We start from the raw sequence: 22,386 nt of genomic DNA on the forward strand, positions 1-22,386 counted from the left end.
AACAGCCCTGGGGGTGGGGTGCGAGCAGGGCCCCCCGTGTACCCCCCCCGCAGGCTCCAGCTATTCCATTGTTTTGGCACGCACCTCTTCCGCCTGGGATCGGGATTTGATGGTTGTAAATCTGTTGTCTCATCTGGAGCATCGCTCAGCCCGGGCCAGCCCCGGCGTACGTGGCCGACGCTGCATCGCCCCAGCAGCTCCTGCTGCCCTCCCGCTCGGTCCCCGCCGTCCTGGACCTGCTCTGCATCCCGACAACCACCAGGATCCCCGTGGGTTTCCTCCCTCCCCATGTATTCTTTTTCCCCCTGTGTTGATGTTTTAGTAGTCCCACTCAGATGAACACAATCCAAAAGCGTTTTCTTTCTTTACCCTTTAGTTTTCCTTCGGTTTAATTCACAGAATCACAGAATCGACCAGGTTGGAAAAGACTTCTGAGATCATTCAGTCCAACCCTTGATCCAACCACGCCGTGGTTCCCAGACCATGGCACTGATGCCACATCCAGTCTCATCTTAAAAACCTCCAGGGACGGTGAATCCACCACCTCCCTGGCCAGCCCATTCCAATGCCTAATCACTCTGTAAAAAATTTTTTCCTAATATCCAACCTAAACCTCCCCTGGCACAGCTGAAGACCCAGCCCTCTTGTCCTACTGCTGGTTCCTGGGAGAAGAGCCCAACCTGGCTCCAACCTCCTGTCAGGGAGTTGCAGAGAGTGAGGAGGTCTCCCCTGAGCCTCCTCTTCTCCAGCCTCAACACCCCCAGCTCCCTCAGCCTCTCCTCACAGCACTTGTGCTCCAGTCCCTTCCCCAGCCTCGTTGCTCTTCTCTGTACCTGCTCCAGCCCCTCCATGTCCTTCCTGAGCTGAGGGCCCAGAGCTGGACACAGCACTCCAGGGGTGGCCTCACCAGTGCCCAGTCCAGGGCAAGAATCACTTCCGTGCTCCTGCTGCCACACTCTTCCTGAGCCAGGCCAGGATCCATTGGCCCTCTTGGCCACCTGGGCATACTCTGGCTCACGTTGAGCTTCCTGTCAGTTCCCCTTTCTTTCCCTTCCCATGCTCTGTCCTTCACCCCTTCCCATCATTTCCCACCTGCCCCTCATGGTCATGCCACACGTGCAGGGAGCATGGACAACCAGCACTGTCAGCAGCGAGTGGCTTTCAGGGCATTTCCCAGCCTCCCCCTCCCACAAGTATTTCAATTTATTTAGGTCCATCTTTACAAATTAACACACGATCATCTCAAAGGTGCCAGCAGCAAAGACTGAGTCATTTCCAAGTTTATTTAGGAATTATTTAGTTGAGGTAGAAGTCAGCAGTACCCACAGAGGTTAATCTTCCCCTGCATCTCTTCTGGCCCTTCAGCTGCCTGGTGAGCAGCGAGTGATGCTCAGGGCAGGCACACAGTGGTCCCACCTCCATTCCACAAGTCCCTGCTCTGGAGAGAAACCCTGTGGGCTTCTGAAATGCAGCTATTTCAAGAGCTTTCAGCCCTAAAACCCCCTCCAAACTCACCAGCCAGCCTGTGGCAAGGTCTGGCTCTGCAGGCACAGGACAAACCGTGGGGTTTGGGTCTGGGCAGCTGCCAGGGCTGTTTCACTGCTGTAAAAGGGATGACTAGAGCAGGTATTAAAACCAAGAAGCCAATCCTGGCACTTTGTGCTTCATGGCATTTTCTACAGGACCCACCACAACAAGCAAAGCTGCTACTCCAGAGCGAAAACACACCAGCCTCAAACTTTCAACCTGGAGAAATCACATTCTGCAAAAGCATCCCAAGAAGTCAAACCAGTGAAACAAATCTTTGCTGGACACCAGGAGCCCAGCCAGCTCCTCTCCTGGCTCTGCTGGTGTCAACAGAGAATGTGCCACAGCCCAGCTCTCCCCGTACCATCACAAGGGTACCACCTCATAAGCTTTTCCCTTGGAATCCCAGGACCCTGCTGGCATAGGGTGCCAGAACTTAAGAAATCCTCACAAATCTGGGACGACTCCTGTTTGATGAAGTAATCATTGTTGAGGGGACCTGATGCCTAGATTTTCACATGCTTGGCTTAGCAGGGGATTTATTCAGGGGAACAGTTGGAGCATGTGGCAGCAGCATCTCATTAGTGTCACGGACAATGCCCCGCCAGTTTAAGTCTAAAAAGTGGGTTTAGTTTTCCCTATATAACTTTATTGCAAGGATTTATGAAGCCACAACACAGCTGAGTTTAGATTCTTTATATTAGAAGTCCCAAAACAGGTTCAATCACACTTGAAACAGCTGGGAAAGAAAGGGAGGAGCAGCTGGTCTGTGCTTTTCTCCCTGCACCTCTCTATCCAAACACTCCGTCCCATGAGGAGCAGTCAGAAAAGGGAAGAAGTACCCCAGTGGGTGACTATTCCTGTCCCTCCATTGCTCTGGGAAGCACAGGGTCACCAAACACTACCTTTCTCCTCCCACTCAGCAGCAAGCCCAGCAAAGCGGCCAAACCCATTCCCCTGTGAAGGTCTGGATCTGCCATGGAAATATATCCTGAAGGGAGGAGTAAGGCAAAGTAAAAGGTTACAGGGTTTAAGCACCAAGAAGGAGGAACAAGGTTATATAAAGTTTTACAGGTCAGGACAAAGACCTCGAATATGTTAAAGAAAATAAACAGAGGGATGAAGTCAGACATACATGTGCCAAGGCTGGTATGTGCTCTTTAAGCAATCTGGGGATTGATCAGCAGCTTTTAAGGAACAAATACAGGGTTACCCAAACCAAAGGAACTCCTACAGGCAGATGAGGGGCTGGAAACAGTGACCAGGCAAAGAGCTTCTGAAACACGAGTGTGGGAGTCACTTCAGGAATAAAGTCCCTGAAATCAAAACTAACACCTGTGCTAAGACCCAGTTTCAGACTGAACACTCGCAGAGCAAGAAGCGCATGGGAATGGGGGAAAAAAATCCTTATCCAAGAGCTGTCTCTGCAGAAAGTGAAGCTGGAGTAGAATCCTGAGTCAATGCATCCCTGGAGCAGCCCACGACCTTCATCCTTGTCTGTAAAGAGCATCACTCGCAGTGCTGAGGAGCCCCAGCCCAGCTGTGACTCTGTACCCGCTGCCAGGTACCAAAACACCCATTTTCAAGCACCACAACACCTTCCTACCCCTTCTTTTGTCTCGGTGCCATCTCCTCTCTCGGGGAGCGGCTCCCACTTCCTACCCGGGGAGTGGAGCCGAGGTGAGGGAAGCGCGGGTAATAAACCCGGCTTCCCACGCCCTGCAAAATTTCCTGCCCACTCAAGTTAAGTATTTGCACGTACCTCAGCTACTAATTTTAGGATGAAGCTTTTAGCCACATGCGGGAGACTCTCCTGGAAGCTGCTGAGTGGATTTGCAGGGAGGCTCAGCCCCGAGAGCCCTGAGCAAGGGGCCCTGGCTCTGATGGAAACCTGTGCAAGGCACAGCTACTCCAGGAGAGACAACTTGCAGAGGCTGCTTTGGTATCCCACAACATCCACTGACAGATTTACAGAAGTCTGGGACACAGCAAGATTTATTGCTTCAGTTTTATGTACTAAGAAGCAATAAATTCTTCTGAGAAGTTAACTCTGTACCATTCCAGCTCTTCACTTTCTGCCCAGCTTCAAGGGAAATGGTGTATGGAGGAAATAAATTCCTACTACAGACACAACCACGCTTTTACTCCAGTACATTCCCACCATAAGAATAAGCCCAAGGAGTGATGATCCAGCACAAAATGAACACTTCATGCACTTTATTGAGTCTATTTAAATTTGCATTATGACATCTTACATAAGGAACAAACTCCTCTTGAGTGTTTGCTGGCAAACCTGGTCAAACTGTGTCCAAGGACCTCAAAGTATCAGTTTGTATTAAACAAGTCCAGTATAAACAGATGTAAAAACCAAACCAAATCAAAATAAAACAACACCTCCCCGCCCCCAAACTGTTACATTCACAGTGGAATTAAGGGCTTCCCAACCAACAGCTTTACTAGCAGAGAGTGAAACTCAGGAAGGGGGCTCAAGTATTTTAGCTTGAGGGAACAAACCCAGATAAAATAAATCAAACCAAATTCAATGGTATGTTTTCTCATAAGAAGGAAAAATAAAGACGTAGCACATCATAGGGGTTGGGAAGCCCTGGTGTAACAGATGCAAACCTCCTTTTTAACACAACTTATTTGTACTTTGGGTATGTTACCATTGATTCTGTCTCTTCGCCCTCCTGCTTCCCTCCCTCATCCAGGGTAAACAAAAAGCCCAGTGTACACAAGGGCTGGAAATATTTCTGAAGTTGTTATAAATTCCCTCAATGTGGCTCCAAGCCAACCCTCATCCAAAGCTCCTCCTCCTGGGAGAAGGCAGCAGAGCACACAGACATTTCCACAAGGACTGGGCTCCTCATCAGCTCCTCACTGCTCAGAGACCCTCACTCAGCACACGAGCCCCGCAGTAGGAGTGAGAAAACCAGGACACCAGTTCCATGGACATGCACACTCCTGTCAAGGATCCCAAATTAAGGATGAGATGGTGGCTAACTCGAAGGGATGGAGGTTTGTATTGCAGTGTGACAGTGAAGTTCAGAACCCCCCTCCTGGCACTGCTCAAAGATGGTGCTCAGCCCTACCTGGTCTGTTCTCATGCTCACATTACCCCCTCATTACTCGGAGCCCACTGGGTTGTGCAGGCAACTGTTTATCCTGCAGATCCACCAGGGAAAGGGGCCTTTGGACTCCCACATTTGCATAACCCAGACAAGTGCCCGGAAACTGGGATGACAGTCGTTAAGGTCCATTGTGCCAACCCTGGTGGGAAATCCCTTGTCTGCAAGTCCACACAATGGACAATTATGGCTCCCTCAGACCCGAGTGGTGTCACATCCAGTGGTGTCACATCCCGCAGCTGCTGGGCCTGCACACCAGCGCTTCCTACAAAGGGCCTTTAAAATGCACCCAGTGAATTCCAGGCATGTGGCACCCACTCTAATAAAATAATTTCTAAAACAACTCAATTAACTGCCTCCAAGTTCTTCGCAAAAACCCCCAGCTTGTCAAAGAAACAAAGAAGTGCATCTGAAAGGGAAATCCAGCCAACACCAGGAATCTGAAGGGTGATCCCTTCAGTCTTTTAATGGATAAAACCCCAATTAAAAAAAAATAAAGTGAGCACCCACAACTGTGTCGGTTCAAAATCCAAGTTAAACTATCAAACGAAATAATAAGTACTGTGTGTTCTTGTAGGGTTTGGCCTTGCAACTGCTGTAACTGCTGTGGGAACAGGTCTGTCCTGTCAGAAAAGAATGAAGCTCATGCACCAGATACTCCCAGTAGGAGCTTGGATGTTTGGAAAAAACGAAACATGGTAACTATTGAGTTGGGCAATGACAAGGAGAATCCTCCAAAACCCAAAAAAAACCCCCGCTGCTGATCCTGCAGGGAATTACGCTGGTGCTGAAGGCAGGCGAGGAAATCCCACACGGTGGCACTGTGACCTTGCGCTGGTGCACAAGGCTCTGCCTCTCCAAACCCATCCTTTCTGTCCAACCAGACCCCGGAACATGACAAAACTCACCATTTTAACCCTTCATACGGCTACAGGCACAAGCAAAGCTGTTGTGTCCCTGCTGGAACACCAAGAAAACTGTGGGAAGCACTAAATACCGATTCTCACTATCAAAATATTTGATAAACTGTAAATTAGGCTAATTGTGAACCTTACTGAAGTCCTTCCTATTTTGTAAGCAACTGAAATGTTAATATTGGCTTTTCTTAAATCCAGTCTAAATTTAGGTAAATAGAAACTTAATTACCAGAGGCTAATAGACAACTTGGTTAGATAAAGAAGTCCCTGCTGCATCAATTTAATTTCTGCTCACTCCTCCAGATAATGAACACTCAGCCCCTTCAGCACACTCAACGTTGGAAAAAACAGAGGAAACACTGAGAACACTCAAGGTCTCCTGAACTGAGATTAAATTATTTGTTCTTGGTACCATTTGGGAAACCTCCAAGATTTCATTAGTTGCTCTTGTTACAGAAAGATAAAATGGTAAGGCACTGCACTCTAAACTGTAACAGAACTGGAAGGGTGGCTCTACCAACATGTTACTGGAAACTCAAACCACAGCCATGTTTCATGTGGATTTGGGCCAGTGGGCTCCCTTCTTTGTGGTCACCAGCTCTAGTCTCAGAGGTGTACATCCAGCTTTCAACACCTAACACGGTACTCACGTAGAGAGGGGGCTTTTTCCTTCTAATTCTACTCTCTGGTAAGTCAGCAAAGCTACAGGAAACTGCAACTGAGAATGTTTGCTGTGGGAATGCTACAGGAAGAAATTCAGAAGTGTTATTTCACTTGAGGAAATTTTGGCATAGAGAACCCAGCACCTGAAATCAACAGCCAACTTTGATTTTACAGGTATGTGTGTCCAAGGAAAAAAATCAAAAGCAGGAGCTGATTTATTCTTCTGTTCCCTGTGTCCCACCAGGAGGAAAGAGAGCTCAGTAGCCACTCAGGGTTTCCCACTAAAGCAAACACCACAAAGCACACATGTACAAAATAACTGGAATTTTGGGATGTTGTGGAATCCTTAACTAGCTGATGAGATGTTAAAATGGGTTAGAGCAGCGATTATAGTTTATGCAACCACCACTTTAAAACACCAAAATGTGTTTTCACTTGGAGAAAAGGAACAGGCCAGCTTTGGTTTTGTCCTCTGGGGAACACACATTTCTCCCACAGGGTACGAGCAGTTCATATCCCTTCAGAACTACTGCCCTAGAGTCAAAATTCATAAAAATCACTTTCCCTCTGCACACGTAAGCCAGGGAAAAAAAAATCCTTAGGGAAAAAAACAAAGAAAGGGTCACTGGGGGTGAAGGATGTTTCCCCCCACCCACACACTAATGAGAGTTGAGGTACATCCTCCAATTCTTAATTGCAACATGTCATGTACATGATTTTAAAGGTAAATTCAATTCATTTTCACCCCTCCATCAGAAGTATAAAGATCTTATTGAAGTTTTTTTATTGTTATCCCTAGAATTTGCCACACATTTAAGTTTACTCATTATCGACTATACTTTTCAAATTTAACCTAATCCTCTAATAATGTTTTCCTTAATACTTGAGTTATTTCCCTGTGGCTTCTGAGTCACAGGCTACCACCACTGGAGATATCAGCATGACCACTCAACACATCCAGAGATTACTAATCCAGTTGATGGAGAAGAAAAATAAACAACCTGCCAACACATGTCTGCTGAAGTTACAGAGATGCCTCAAAAACTGAGAGTAAATGCTGTAGAAAAATTGGGCATAAACCTCATTGAGTGAACTGGCATAAACCAGTTTGTATCATTATATATTTGCAACCATACCAAGAAATAACCAGCCATTAGAACAGTTTCTAATTTTTATCATCTTTTTTTCAGTGGCATTACTGAGCCAAAACACTGCAATTATAACATTTAATTTCTGGTTTTTTAATGCAATTAAATGTCTAATCCAACTGGCTTTATGTTACAGTAGCTGTTCACATAAATAGTACAGATATGCACTGCTCTTGACAGGCACACAGTCACAAAAGCAGCTCTCTCGTGTTCAGTTTGCTCTCTGTGTGGTGGGGGCTGTATGAAAAGCATTCTTGATATCTAAGCATGGTACAGTTTTAATTCTTAATGCATTAGTACAACAGTGCATTGGAAAAGTACTGAGCTTCTACAAAAAAGCTTTACAATTTTAAAACAGATTTGTTTTCTTTATTTAAACAAGCATAGGTAATTCTTATATTTCCACAAGATAAATATCCCAATTACGCTAACAGCTCATCCTACAGCGTGCCATAGTGATGGGGAAAGGACTAATATTAGTGTTATTTACACAGACGTGCCCAACAGTAACCCAGGAGGAAAATTAAAAGTACGTTTAAGTGTGCAATTAAATTCATATTATTTTTTCAGATAGTTGGATTTCTTGCAAAAACTCCCCTACGACTCATGGACATCGAGCTGGGCTGACTTCTCAAAGAACTCCTCATAAGCACGATCTTGAGGACAAACTGTTTATTGAACTGGGATGGCAGGAGTTGGGCAGGGGGAAAGAAACATAATACTCTTCACAAAGAAAAAAATATTTTTAAATGGGTAGACATCTTTGGACAAGTGAAATTTAACACCCAAACTGACTATAACTCAAAAAACCTAATTAAAGAAATTTTCCAATTTCTGAAGGTTGAATCCAGAGAAAAAAGCTTTAATGAGGGAAGATTCACTCCAAGTCATTACTATACACTGAGGTACCACTCAAAAAGTGGCCATAAAGGAAGTGACTTCTTTGCCCATCACTATCACACCAGCTGCTTGGCCATTGATTCAGCTCTCCTTTAGACAACACTCTCCCTGTTACCAGAAGCTAAGACTGCTCTGCGACAAATGGGACAAGTGGAATTCTCCGATAACCAGCGATCGATGCAGTGGACATGATACTCGTGGGAACAAGGCAGCTTCCGGAGCTTGTTGCCTTCCGTGTACTCCGTGATACACACACTACAGGTTTTCAGAGCATCGCTCTCACCGAAATTCCTCATGGCTAGGTTGTCAATCTGCTCTTTGGTGAGTCCTCTTGGTTGGTCATCATCATCTTCGTTTAGGAGGAAAAACTGTGCAAGGCTAAGGAATGGTAGAGAACCACTTTCTTCAAATGTGACAGATCCTCTCGTATTCCGACCTTCCCGTCTGGCCCCAGATGTTGAACTCGCTTCATGGCCCCCTTCATACACCTCCCCTGAGCTAACATCTGCATTCTCATTGCCTGAGGTCCCCCCAGCTCCGTTCTGCGGCTCAGATGGCTCCATGTTGGGGCTGGGGGCAGGCGCGCTAGGATCTGCATCGCTATCACTGTACATAAAGTAACTGAGCTCCCCGAAGCCTGTCATTATCTGCCTCAGCATGGTCTGAATGGCAACAGATGTGGTCTCACTCAGGCCTGTGTTCAAGATCCTACGGATGGGAATCCTAATGGTGCTGACGTAAGTTCTCACCCCAGCCCGCTCCGAGCGGGAGAACGTGCGCCTGAAGCCGCCGCGCTCGCTCTCGTAGGTGACCGTGTTGTTGGGGGTCTGGGAGCGGGACCGTGTCCTGTTGGCGATGCTGTCCCTCTGCCGGTACTCCCCCGGCCGCACTCTTCTCACCTGTAGGTCAAGCACTATGGTAGGAGGCCTCTGCCCGGCAGCTGCGGACTCACTGGTGCCGTTCGTTTCTGAAGAACCTGCTCCCTGAGGAGCAGGTCTTGTTTCAGGGGGGGAAAACAGAACTGTATTTTCGCTTGGCACCTCAGTCCCCACTGTGTGTTGCCTTAAGGTCACGTGCTGCCTAGTTCTAGAGCTGCCCTCAGCCTCATGCGCTGAGGAGTGGTCAAGCATTTGAGATGACGGGTTGTGGTGAGGCCTGCGAGGAGCCTCGCTCACTGGATTAATAGGTGACCTACTTCTATCAGTCCTAGCTCGCGTTCTCCGCTGTTCTGGACTCCTACTTCTGGCTCTCCTCTGCCCTCTAGGAGGGGAAGCCTCCTCAGCCGTTACCTCCTCCGAAGTACTCCTTTCTGATCCAGGCTGCCTTACAGATGGTGATTCAGACCTTGGAATTTCAGAGTCACTTTGGCTGTTTTCCAAATCCTCCCCACTGGAAGGCTCTATAGATGGCTCGTTCTCAGTTTCTGGATTTGTGTTCCCATTGTTACGGTTGACATTTATTTCCAAACTGAATCTGAAGTCACCACTATTGGGGTTAGTCCGGCTCACTGCTCTCCAGGACTGGTTTCCTCGCTGTCCACTCCGTGTTGTATTTCCAGTCTGTCGGACTGAATTAAGCCAGTCTATTATAGAATCTCCATTTGAAACATCTTCTGCGGACTCTGCACCTGCGAAAAAGACAGGGAACTACCAAAATTAGAGTACTGAGCTAATTTTGGAGTGATCTTTTCCAAGAACGTAATTGCTTAGTTTAACAAGTGACAATTCAGAAGTGCTGAATCCTACCAAGTGCTGCTGTGGTGTCACACACAGCATGACAATTCTCAAGTGCCAGAGCTCTTCTAGGGGAGCAGGAGTGGACACTGCTCTAATGTGGACAGATAGGCTGCAGCCATCACTGAGCAAACAAGTCATCAGAATAACACATACTGTTTACTGTAAGTAAATGGAAAGACACCTCAGGTGTCATAACACATCAATATTCTGTGTTTTCCTTTCCAAACAATTAAGTGTTCTATTGACCATTAAACAGAGAACTAAGTTTGTCCTGAGCCTTCACGTGAAGAGCTTTATGGCAAATCTCTCTCGCTGAAGAATGAACCACAGTGGTCAGCTCTGAGCATCCTCCACCAATCTCTACAGAAGGGTGATAAAAAAAGAAATACAGCACCTTCGGAAGCAGAGAATGGCAAATTAAAGAAGAGGGATTGCTAAAAAGCATCCCAGAAGGAAGTAGAGAGGAAGGCAATCTTAAAAAAAAAACAAAAAAAACAAAAAAAACCCCAAAACAAAAAAACCCCAAACAAACAAAAAACCAAAACAAAACCCAAAAAACCCCCAAAAAACCAAAAAAAAAAGATAAACAAACCCAAGTGAAACTACCTTGATACAAGTAATAGATGTGTTATGAATGAAATCTGTCCCAAACTGACCTCTGCAGCAGGTATCACACATACGGAGCACTGAGTTTTGAAACAAAGCTCACCTTCCACCTGCCTAGGTTTAACTTGTTCCACTCCCGCACTCAAGTTAAGGTCCGTACGGGTGCTAAAGGTAAGAGTTTGCACAAACACTGTATATACCTCTATTCTCATCACTGTTTTGCTGTGGTGGACCTTCTTTAACTTGGTGTAGCCTTCTCAGCAACTCTTCTTCAGTAATTTCACCTTAGAAAATAAGCAAAAATTTCCAAAAATATTTCCAGATCATATATGTATGGCAAGCATTATCAAAAGCTTCTCAAGAAGGTACAAGCCACTGTATCTTTTGTCTAATTAAACCCTGCCATAATGACACTGCTGAATAGCTTGCTATGGGGAAGCTCAGACACTTTAGCACTGTTGTCCCAAGTAAGTTTTGCTGAAGTTGAGATATCCAACAGCTCCATCCTATTCAAGATAGATGTGCTCTCTGGTTCTGTAACCTCTACAACTTAGCAGCAATTTTTGTCATTCTATTTGTCACCCGTTAAATGGTTGTCCAGAGTAAAATATGCAAGGTAACACTTTCGCAAGCATGAAAAAAGGTTTAAATTAGTTGAAATCCTATAAAGAGTCAATTGAAAGTAATAAGTTGATTGAGAACTGAAATCAAAATGCCTATGCAGAATCTCTCACCAGACTACCTACCGTAGTTACAAATTCAACCTCACCAACAGAAAATCTGCACACAGATGCTTAAGGGAGATTTCTTTCCATCTCAGGGTCCATAACTGGAACTGGGTCAAACCTGGGTATTCTTGCCAACTTGTGCAAACACTAGACTTTTGTAACTACCCCTCCACTAGTCAGGGAGCCACTCAAATTTGAGTATGCACAAATTAGCAAGAAGCTACTTCCTCCCATGGAACACAACCGCAGCACACAAACTAAATGGGTGAAACAGTTTCAGGAGAACAGGAAAGGGCACAAATTGCCTACAAGCAATTCTAGTAGGATGCACAAGCATTACCCACCTGGTGTTCCTAGCAAATTGTTATCTCTCATAAGCCTGTAGTCCTCTTCACTCAGATTGTTCACAAACTGATAGAAAGCTTCTTCTCGATCTAACCGGTCCAGCTGACTCTGCCGTTGTGCTTCTGACTGATCAATATTTCCTTTATCACTAGAATCTGAGCTTTCCATCTTGACGAGTGGGAGAGTACCTAAAAAAGGAGAAAACAAACCCTTCACTGAGTGCAGTGAAGCAGGGCATGACATTCAGGCATGTTTACAAAGTAGAACAGAGCACAGGTTAAAGCAGTTTGCTAATGAAGCCTCAGCTAAGATCAGGTGCGACAACAACAGATCAAAACCAAAGCCCTTCTCAAAGCACGAACCTTTTCAAGAAGTACAAACAAAACTGATGCCCATCATGACCAAATATCAACAAAGCAGCAGGTATGAACACAGAGCATATCATCTGCCAAAGCCTTAGTCCACCTTTATGTTCACACAGTTGACCACGTATCCACCATTATCTGCTTTTTGGCATAAAATATCCCTAATACCACAACTGCCTCCCCAAGCAGCCTTACAGTGCTGTAGTACAAGGCATAAGCCATCCCTGATCACGCTCTCTGACTCTAAAAGATGTTCATTGCTTTTCCTTGCCTGCTGCAAGAAACACCCTCTTCACCATCCAAGTGCATTTAACGGAGTGAAGGGATATGAAGAACTCAAATAGCATCTTCTGATGCTATGGGACACTATGTGCACAAAAAAAGAAAAGGTTTTTGTTTCCACAAACAAGGAAAAAGGTTTGTAAAATCAACTTTAGTGTTTTACATCGAGAAGAACTTCCTTTCAAGTTTCAGCATTTACTGAATTGCTGATGTTGACAATCAAAATTTCCAAGATAAACCCCCAGCACATACCAGGTGCACATCTGCTTTCAAGAACTGTCTTCTATGTTGCATATTTTTAAATATAATCTACTCATATTGTTTTTCATTTGGATGAAATTTTCTTTGAAAGAGAGACTGTCAAATATTATCGATGAATTCTGCGTCTATATCTGATAAATATTATAATGAAATACATGCAAATGCAGGAGACATTCTGGCACTGGCCATGCAAATATGTCAAATGAAGATAAAATAACTAGTTTCCTTGATCACTGTGCCTCGCTATTCACAAGCATCAAGAATTTTCCTGCACAACTGGTAGAATCTAGTTACTCATAGAGGTGATTAGCAAGCTAATCCTCTGCATGCTGAAAAGCTCTGCAGTAACATTCCCCATCAGAAAACATTCCTTTCATTTAAACCATACTTCATGTGACATGAAAATATTGGAAGAATAAAGCTTTTCTGCTTCTCACTGGAAAATTTCCAACACTTAGACATCTGTCTAGTGGAAAAAGCATCTTTTTTTTGGTTTGTCAGCACAGCTGTCAAGTCAAGACTGCCCACAGTTTACATTAGTGCTCCTCCACAGAAGAGTAGCACTGCATGATCTCCATGGGCACTGCTTCAGCTGCTACAGTGAAAATTAAAGGGCATGACGACCCCAGTGTGGAACACTAGAAAAATTCCACAGGATAGGACATCATATTATTGCAGACTTGCAAATTAGGAAATTGCCGCTCCGACCCTCCTTGTCTTGAGTTAGAACTTGGTTTTAGGTTAGTGGTATTGACTTGTTGCCACTCGGGGCTATTAGTTCTGCCATTTTACCAAAGTAGTTACATCTTATTTTCCAGGAATCAGCAGCAACCACAGGGTGACCCCTGTGCCAAATGGAAGTCATCAGCTTCCTCTGCATTTCTGACTCTCTGGTGCAATGCAAAGATTGCCCATCTGCAGCCCTGCCTGTGATGTGCTGTCAGACACCGATCGATGGCCCCATTCCCAGGGAACGTTGAGCAATGGTTTCAGGAGGCACGTTCTGCCCTGACTGGGCTCAGTGAGGAAATCTGTGTGCCTTCCACATGCCAGGCACGTATTGCCAACGAGAACAGAGCTTGCTTCAAAGTCAATCAACTTCTCACAAGCTTCCTGGAGCAGAATTAGGGCTCCAAGTAACATCACTTGAAGACGTTCTAGAGAAGATCCCAGAAATAAAGACAGCTGATTTTAAAAGTAACATCTGAATAAAAGCCTCAAGTAGAATGAAGGACTTGCATCCAAAATAAAGCCTTGAAAGATGCATTAGTTCTCTGGGAATACACATCAAAACTCTAACCACTACTCCCTTTTTTAGGATAACAACGAAGCAAAGTCAACAATAAGATTAAGAAAATAAGGGAATGCAGTAAGATGCTGAGGGACAGGAGCAACATGAAGTTTTGTAAAATATTCTACTCCAAATGACTGCCAGCTTGGGATTTACTGACTGCAAAACACACAGAATGTCTCCATAAAGTTGGCAATATTAATATCTTTGTAAGCATTAGATTAATTCTACAACAGCTTTTAAAAAAAAAAAATCTCACTATGCATACAAAGCATGACCTTGGTTTACTGCTTATGCTTTGAAATTTCCCTTTTATCTAAAAATTCCAGTGCTTGCAGGCACCTTGGCTTTATAATGCTCATTGGATTCAAAGGCATTTGCCTACTCCATTTCAGAGAAAAAGGGGCACCATCCTTGGTCAGGGAAAAAGGGAGAGTTCAAATAAGTCAAGTGTGGGGAGGGAATGAATGTAATCTCTTCTTTATCAACAGACTGATGTACAGTTCAATAGGTGATTCTTTACTAAATGCTCAGAATAAGTAATTTCCAGGTTTGCTCCTCTCTTCTCCTCCATCATCTCTTACCTTCCCTCCTAAACCATAAAATCAGCTAATGGGCAAGACTTAAAAAATTTATTTTATTGCCGCAGAAGTAGATCTTGAATGAAGAATTTAATTTACATTACGACTATTTCTACTGAGAGACTCACTCTATTTTCCTGTCTCAAGCTACTGTAACAGATGACACCAGCCTCAGTCTCACTATCCTTGAAATGCTGTGAATCTATATGGGATGTTTACACTGACGGAAATACAGATGGCTCATAAATGCACAGCAACACATTGTCCCTGCCTTACTCTTGACAGCAAATGGGATGATACTCTTCAAATCAGAGCTCTGATATTAAAACCAGCAAATGAAAAACAGGATTTCCCCCCCAAGGCTTCTGCTACTTTCTCTCTTCCCTGTCCACTCTGCCCTTTGTCCACATTGTGCAATTTAAGCCTCAGCTCCCACTGAGAGCAGCCCAGCAGCTCTGCTGCAGAGCTCCATTACCAGGCTGAACTCACTAGAAGGTTTACACTCCTCCTGCCTCAGCACAGCTCCGCAGGGCCCATCTGACTGTCCTGCAGGATTTCCATGATGGGAGTTATGACTCCTATCGTGGCACACAGCAGAAATAACCCGAAAATCTCTCCCTGCCTCAGAATTCTGCTCTCAGCTCATACCCCACAGTACATTAAGACTGGCTTAAGAAAGCTGACTCCAGTAACACAGGGAAACCTGAGGAGGGAAACCCAACAGGTGTCCTACACAACAAAATCACCAGCATTTGATTATCTAATAAGCAGGTAAGCTTCAACTGTTCCTCTTTCTTCCAGTGGTTTAGTTCCCCTCAAAGCAAGACTCTGTTCTTATTCAAGCTAAAAGATTCAGAATTTCCTTCTTTAGTGTCCTTCCTCGTCAGCACTGAGTTGACAAAGGGTGGGGAAGGTCACAGCTATGAGCAGGAAGTTCAGACCCGCTGGTTATTGCCAACCTCAGCTGAGACACCCAGCAATGGCAACCTCTTTATGGGAAAGTGGAGGGGATGATCACCTAAAGGTTGCACAAAGCCAGAGAATTACTACCAGAATAAAAAATTTTCTCCTTAAAAAAAAGAAGGAAACATTCTTCAGCAGCTGAATATCCAGACACAGTAACTACAGCAAATTCTTAACTGGTGTTCCCATCCTTCCACAAGTCAGCAAAGTATCTTCCCTGCAGTTCCCCTCAACAGCCTCAGAGACTTCAGAGCACAAATGACTGGCTGTCTCTCCACTGCTGCTCCAGACTGCAGCAAGCCCACAAAAGCTATTGTTTGTTACATTCTTTTATTCAAGAGGAAGTAATACTATGCTTTTTTGGAAAGAATTTTAGAGTACTAGATATTCCCTCAATAATGCAAAGTTATCATTCTCACAGTATAAGAAATATTTTATGTTTTCTCTTATGCCACGTTGTGTGGAAACTAAATCCAGTCAGGAATGTACTACTGCTCAAAATCCAGAGTTCACAGCCTAGTGGGACAGCAAACTGGAATAACACACTTGGGTTATCCATTTATCTTCAACAACAACAACACAGTGTATTGACTGTGGATTACAGAATTCTTCCCAGAAAAGACACTAATGGACATAAGGCATTGTGATAAATCACTAGTCCTTCCACCTTCAAAAATGTGTGGTATCTCCTGACATGAGTTAACTGTAAACACCAAGACAATACCTTAGCCTGCATTTCTGCTTTTTTTTTTAATTTAAAAGAAATTCCATAAAACATTAAAACTCTCATTAAACCAACTATGCAAAACTTAGAAGATCTGATCAATTCAGAAATCACTCATTAGCAGGGTTAAACAACAAAGCAATATCTTAAAGTTATAATCTTCATTAGATTTAGGGGGCAAGTCTCAAGTTTTAACAGGACAAGGCATGGAATTAGTTAAACTGCAGACATGAGTCAGCTGCTCACGAGAGCTGTGTAACAAGAACTTCCTCCAGAACTCCCCCCGGTAGGTGTTACCAGTATTTCAACCTGACATGAGACTCTGTCATGCCCTGTATGGTAGGAATGTTTCCTGAGTTCCCTCACGTCCCAGCAGCACAGTTAATTCCTTTGTATATACAAAAGAGAGGATGGCAATGGGAGTGTTTTACAGATGTCCTCAGCATAAGGCCAACTTCCCATTTATGATTCATAACCTCATCTTAATTAGGTCCTTCAACCAGTTGAGCACCTTGCTTACTTCCACTCTGCACAAATTATCCAGCCCTTGGACTAAAAGAAGTGACTCAGTAGCGGAAGCCAGAAATACGTATTTTTCGGTTTGGGCTGTTACAAACTATTTTTGCCCTGCCCTGCTCTCAGTGAACAAACCTCAGAAACATGTCAGCTCCTCACAAGCCCAGCACAGCTGCCTGTCCAAGTGCCTTCCACGAACTCTGACTCCAGCAGCTCCAACGTGCCATCCCCTTTGGCAGGACCAGCACTGCCTTCGATTCCACGGTTCAAATGACACAGGAACAGCCGCCAGAACAGGCAGTTCTCTTACACAGAGTTCTTCACACGAGCACAACAGACCCAATCTCATGTGCAATATTCATGCAACCCACCCCGTCTCCCAAGTACTACATTTTCCTAGAAGGATTAAAACTAGAAAAATAGTTTCCATGCCAGTCAGTATTCTATTTCTCAATACTCAAAACTAGCAAGGAAATAAGACATAACAGAAACTACATTTTCATCTTACATATTTCATCATTCAAGTCTGCAAGCTCAAAGGCAAAAGCAAAAACTGTCAGTGAATTCCATCATTAAAGGAAGAAGATCTCAGAAGACAGTGAAGTGAGAGTCATCTATTTGCATTATACACGGAGCTTGGTTATGTCAAGTTTGTTTGGGTTTTTTTTCTTTTTGTGCAGGTGCACAAGTTCCCTTTCGTGATCACACCAAAGGCTTTGGTACCACAGGTCCAATCTGCTCATCTACAGTAAAAAGTAACAAAATTCCCTAGTTTTCAAAGTTGCATCATGAATTTTGGACATATTTTTTTCTCCTGATGTTGTTACTTCCTATTTCCACTCTGATGAACAACAGATTGAGGTTCTTACTAGACTTCTACTAAACTTACCACAAATTTTAAACTCCAGAACTCCCTGTGTCCTCTTTGACTCAAAAACTATCATGGAACATGCACCACTTTTGGGGAGTTGGAAGATAATTTTATCTTCTATTGAAGTGTTCTGTGTAAAATACTGTAAAATTGAAATGCCAGCTTAACAAGGAGCGTTAAACGTGCATTCAGCTATTTCACTACTGCAGTGTTTCAAAGCAAAGGCCCTGAAACAAGAAGTCATTCTGAATGTAGGTTTTAAACAACAGAAAGCAGATGAATACTTTTGCAGAACAGTTGCAGAAAATTCCACAGAATTAAAAAAAAAAAAAAAAAAAGGAGAGAAAAAACACTTCAGCAGAACCAACTGTTGGGATAAAGAAGAGAAACACTAACAACTCCCGGTAAGCTGGAGAGAAGTGAAGAGATCAGGGTATCTACGAAAGGGCAGAGTTTAGCAATTCCAGAACACTGAGAGCATGTGGAACCAAGATGGAGCTATGAAAATAAAATGTGGGAACAACTGCCAAAATACAGGGCTTCACATTTTATCATCTGCACTTACTAAAACAACACTTTTCACACACAAATGGAAAATAAAATTAAGATAGTCTTGCCTTTTGCCAAATTCAGATATCACAGAAGAGAAACACTGTACATGAGGTACAACAAGTTTCCAGCACTGTTATCTCATGAAATGATGCTCTTTTCACCCAGAAATGAGCTTCCTGCTACATCAGCAAGCAGAAGCTCAAAGGAAGAAGTAAAGCTGCACACAAGTAACCAGTGTGGACACAGCGACAGCAGCATAAACAGGACTGATATCCAAGGACACGAGTGGTTCAGTTCCTGAAGAAACAGAACTCTTGGTTAGTGAAAGCACTAAGCCAATCAAAACTCACTGAATTTTAATTTAAAAAAAAAAACAAACCAAAACAACCACCCACCTTTACATTTACTGCTGACTCTTACTGTCTCCACACAACTGCTGCTAGTACAGCTACTACAGCTGCTAGTAAAAGGCCACCAGAACAGTGAGAATCACTACAACCACAACCCACACAGGAATTCCGAGATGTGCACTCTTGTTCTGGTTGGTATTCGGTGCCCAACCAACACAGAAGTGCAAAATAAAATGCAGTAAAATCTACTGGAATTTACAGAGGCATGTGTAGGATGAGAATTCCGTCTCTGCTGCCATCCCAAGGCAGGCAGGCCCCTGCATTTTAACAAGACTACGTGCACATGCACTTGCATATCGAAATTTTAATTACTAAACTAAGATAAAATGTGTGATGACTTTTCCTACACATTCAACTATTGCTGGATGGTTTTATGAGATACACAAGTCTGCAGTTCTCCTTGAGTAAAAAGCTGAGCTTCCACACTGCACATCAGCCAAAAGTTGTTAACAGGAACCTTGTTAATATACACCTGAGCAGTCTGAAGGAGACATAGGCTTGTGTTTTTTATGGTGTTTCTTACCTGCAGCCAGGAACCTGGGCAAAAGCAAAACCAGTTCCTGGGATGCTTCTGGCTACCCCTGCTCACCACACAAAGCTCCTGACTAAGTTATTACACTGTTACAGTGCTTAGAAGTTTTGTTTTTGAGATGCACAAGTCTGTCATAAAAGTATCTTCAAGACAGAAATGTTCACATTTGATTTTATCCCTTCAACATTAATTTTTGAAAGCTCAAGAACTGATAAGTTTTCACCAAGTCTGAGATTATGAAAACTTGGATAAACACCCAATGATCATGTTTAAATTCAAATGTTTTAATATGTGGAAAGTTAAGTCCTCTACAAAAAAAAAAAAATCAGAGCAAACCAGTAATGTGTTAAGCTACATTAAACTGGACTTATATGCAATCTTTAGACTGAAGTATATGAAGTCATAACAGTATATTATGACTGGGAAAAAAAAAAGGTACAACACCTCCACTGCAAATGGAATCATTCCACTAAGATCAAGGAATTGATTTTGATACATTCCCACAGGAAAGAAAAAGCCAGGCAGGTATATGACATATAGGTGTTTTGAAAACATTTCCATTTAAGGAGCGCACTGTCCATTCCTCTAAAAAATAATCATTAAAAAAACCCCAAACAAATACACATACTGGAGACCAGACACTTGTAACACTTCAGTCCAGTATGCCCTGGCATGTCTATGAATTCCCTAATATGGAAAATAAATATGATATACATGACAACAACTAAAGGCTTGAAAAATGCCAGTGTGGTTGTTTCAGTGACAAACATTTACCCAGCCAGAGCTGCTGATGAAGAGAACATTGTGGCTGTTGTGCTTTAGTGGTCTAACATAACAAGAAGCCCTTAATTTTATAATGTGTGGTGTGTTTTCCCTTCCCAGGACATAATTCTAAGCCATAATTCCTTTAATTCCAAAATGGTAAACCTGTAGAGGGAACACAGTCAGTTTAAGTGCTAGTTGAGGACTACAACAAAACATCTGACCCTCAATTTAGGATAATTAACTGCCCCAGAAGCAGCCAACTGTTTATTTTTTAAAAGACTTGACAAGTCACTGCAATTAAAATTCAGGGACAAATTAGAGTCAGAATTTCAGCATTCTGACAACTATTTTCAACTTGAAATTAAGCAGTACTGGCAATATGGACAGGGCAAATAAATGCGATGTGTGATGATACTACTGGGTATTAGCAAGTCTGAACTCCTCTTTAGAAGCTTCTCTGTATTTCCACCTTCCTGGAAAATGGTGGAACAAACAAAATTACTATTAAAAAAACCAAATCAGTGTCTTTTGCCGTGAAACCTTTTGTCAGGCTCCTACTACACACAAAAATCAAGACACATCTCAATAACCACATTATATACACACGCTATTATATACAACCTGATATTGCTCCTCAATTAAAGCAGACCACTGTAGATAAACACATACATTCAGCTGGACTTGACAACAGCTTTAAAACACACAGAAACCTTACATGTTAACAAACAGCATTAAAAGGGGCAGGGGAAAATTTGCCTAGGAAACTACGGTGACAGAGCAAAGATGACGTGATTAACTGGAGAGAAACTCAGCTCAGGAATAGCAAACAGCACAGGTTTTAACAGGTCAGAGCTGATCAGGACACAGTGGGATGGGAAGAGTTCCCCTGCCTGTCTGCCCTCAACAGGCCTGCTTGTCTTAGCTCAACAGACTGAGAACACGGCCCTGTGAGCCGCGATTCCAGGCACCGAACCGTGCTCGAGGCCCTGTGCAGAGCCACAGCCACCGCCACCGCCACCCCCTCGCGGCTCCCCCAAACAGGGCCTGTTTCGGGTCCTCCCCAGCTCAGCCCGAGGGCCCCGCGAAGCCCCAGCCCCGCAGGAGGGCGGTGCTGGCGGCGGGAGGCGCCGCCGGGGCGCCCCCCGGGCTGCCGGAACGCGGCCCAGCCGGGCACACCCGCCCGGGCCGCCATCGCCGCCCCCCGCCCGCTCACGGCCCCGGGGGCGGGGCCCCCGCGCCCCGCCGGGCCCGCGGCCGCGCCCCGAAGGTTCTCCGGCCGTCTCCGCTCCGTGCCGGGGCCACTCCGGCCGCCTTCCCCGGGCCAGGCCTCTCCCCCCCCGGGCCATTTTGAGAGCCCGCCCCCGGTGCTCACCGCCCGGTGCTCACCGCCCGCCGCCGCGCCCTCCGCTGTGGGTGCGCCGCTGCCCGCGCCGCCCGGGCGCGGTGCCGCTGCTGCCGGTGCCGCCGCGCTACCCCGGTGCCTGCCTGCCCGCCCGCCCCTGCCCGGCCCTGCCTGCTCAGGCCGCCATTTCCTGCCCCATTGTTACCAAGGAACGGCGCCGGAAGCACCGCCCACACGCGGAAGTGCGGGAGCGCCCGCGCATGCGCAGCCCGGGGGCGGCCCCGCCCCGCCCCGCGCGCGGCCCTGGGCCTCAGGGGTGGCCGCCATTTTAGAGGGGGCAAAGTAGGGGGGTGTGTGACATGGGGGGGGGGGCGGGCACGGGCATCCCTGAGCCCCCAATCACCCCTCAGCCTACGGACCCCCTGAACCCACAGTCACCCCTCAGACCATGGCATCCCTTGAACCCACAGTCACCCCTCAGACCATGGCGCCCCCTGAACCCACAGTCACCCTTCAGCCCACGGACTCCCCTGAACCCACGGCACTCCCTGAGCCCACGGCACCCCTGAACCCATGGCACGCCCACTCAGCCCAGGGCACCTCCTCAACCCATGGCCACCCGGGAATGGGGAGGGCAGCAGGAGGGTCCGTGTCCCTACAGTCCTGTATCGTGGGGGAGTTTCGTGTCTCCTCAGGTGTGTGTGTGTGTGCTGGACAGAGCTGACCCCACTCAAGACTGATGGTGGCCAACAGTTCCAAAAAACCAAGTGAAAATTGGTAGTGCTGGTATCTGTCAGTGGGGACATTCACTCTCCTCCCCGTCCAACTATGGACATGCCTCCCCTCTAACCATGAACATTCCTCTCCTGTAACCATGGACATTCCTTCCCCCTCTAACCATGGGTGTTTTTCCCCTCTAACCACTGACATTCTTTCCTCCTCTAACCATGGACATCCCTCCCCTCTACCCACGGACATTGACTCTCCTCCCCCTGTTCCCATGGCAGGATTTCCCCTCTCACCTGGTGTTGTGTATCACAGACAGCTGATGCGCCATATAAAAGCTGGGATATTCCTGTTTTCCGATATGAGCCATAATTAGTTGCATGCCAGACTTCCCACGTTCTGCAGGGTTAAATTTGTCTGCAGTTTTTCCCCCTCTCACCACTGAAACTATCAAGGGCAGATGTGCTCCCTGCAGGATCAGCCCATCTCCCTTGTGGCATTCTGACA

The 22,386-nt window shown here is 45.3% G+C and overlaps 1 protein-coding gene across 6 annotated transcripts; it reads right to left on the reverse strand.

Annotated features, from left to right (window-relative positions):
* Nucleotides 1-3,729: 3,729 nt before the first annotated feature.
* RLIM (ring finger protein, LIM domain interacting) lies at nt 3,730-21,375 on the reverse strand. 6 transcript variants are annotated; one of them, XM_032701870.1, is made up of 4 exons: nt 21,359-21,375; nt 11,698-11,886; nt 10,826-10,909; nt 3,730-9,910 (listed from the first exon to the last, which is right to left on the reverse strand). In XM_032701870.1, the coding sequence occupies exons 2-4, from the start codon at nt 11,864-11,866 to the stop codon at nt 8,376-8,378; spliced, it is 1,788 nt and encodes a 595-aa protein (XP_032557761.1). In that variant the 5' UTR covers nt 11,867-11,886; nt 21,359-21,375; the 3' UTR covers nt 3,730-8,375. The 6 variants fall into 6 exon arrangements, with proteins under 6 accessions (XP_032557761.1, XP_032557758.1, XP_032557760.1 ...); XM_032701867.1 differs by lacking the exon at nt 21,359-21,375 and adding an exon at nt 21,198-21,242; XM_032701869.1 differs by lacking the exon at nt 21,359-21,375 and adding an exon at nt 21,184-21,201.
* Nucleotides 21,376-22,386: the final 1,011 nt, after the last annotated feature.

The sequence above is a fragment of the Chiroxiphia lanceolata genome, chromosome 14 (genome assembly GCF_009829145.1).
Source record: "Chiroxiphia lanceolata isolate bChiLan1 chromosome 14, bChiLan1.pri, whole genome shotgun sequence".
NCBI lineage: Eukaryota > Metazoa > Chordata > Aves > Passeriformes > Pipridae > Chiroxiphia > Chiroxiphia lanceolata.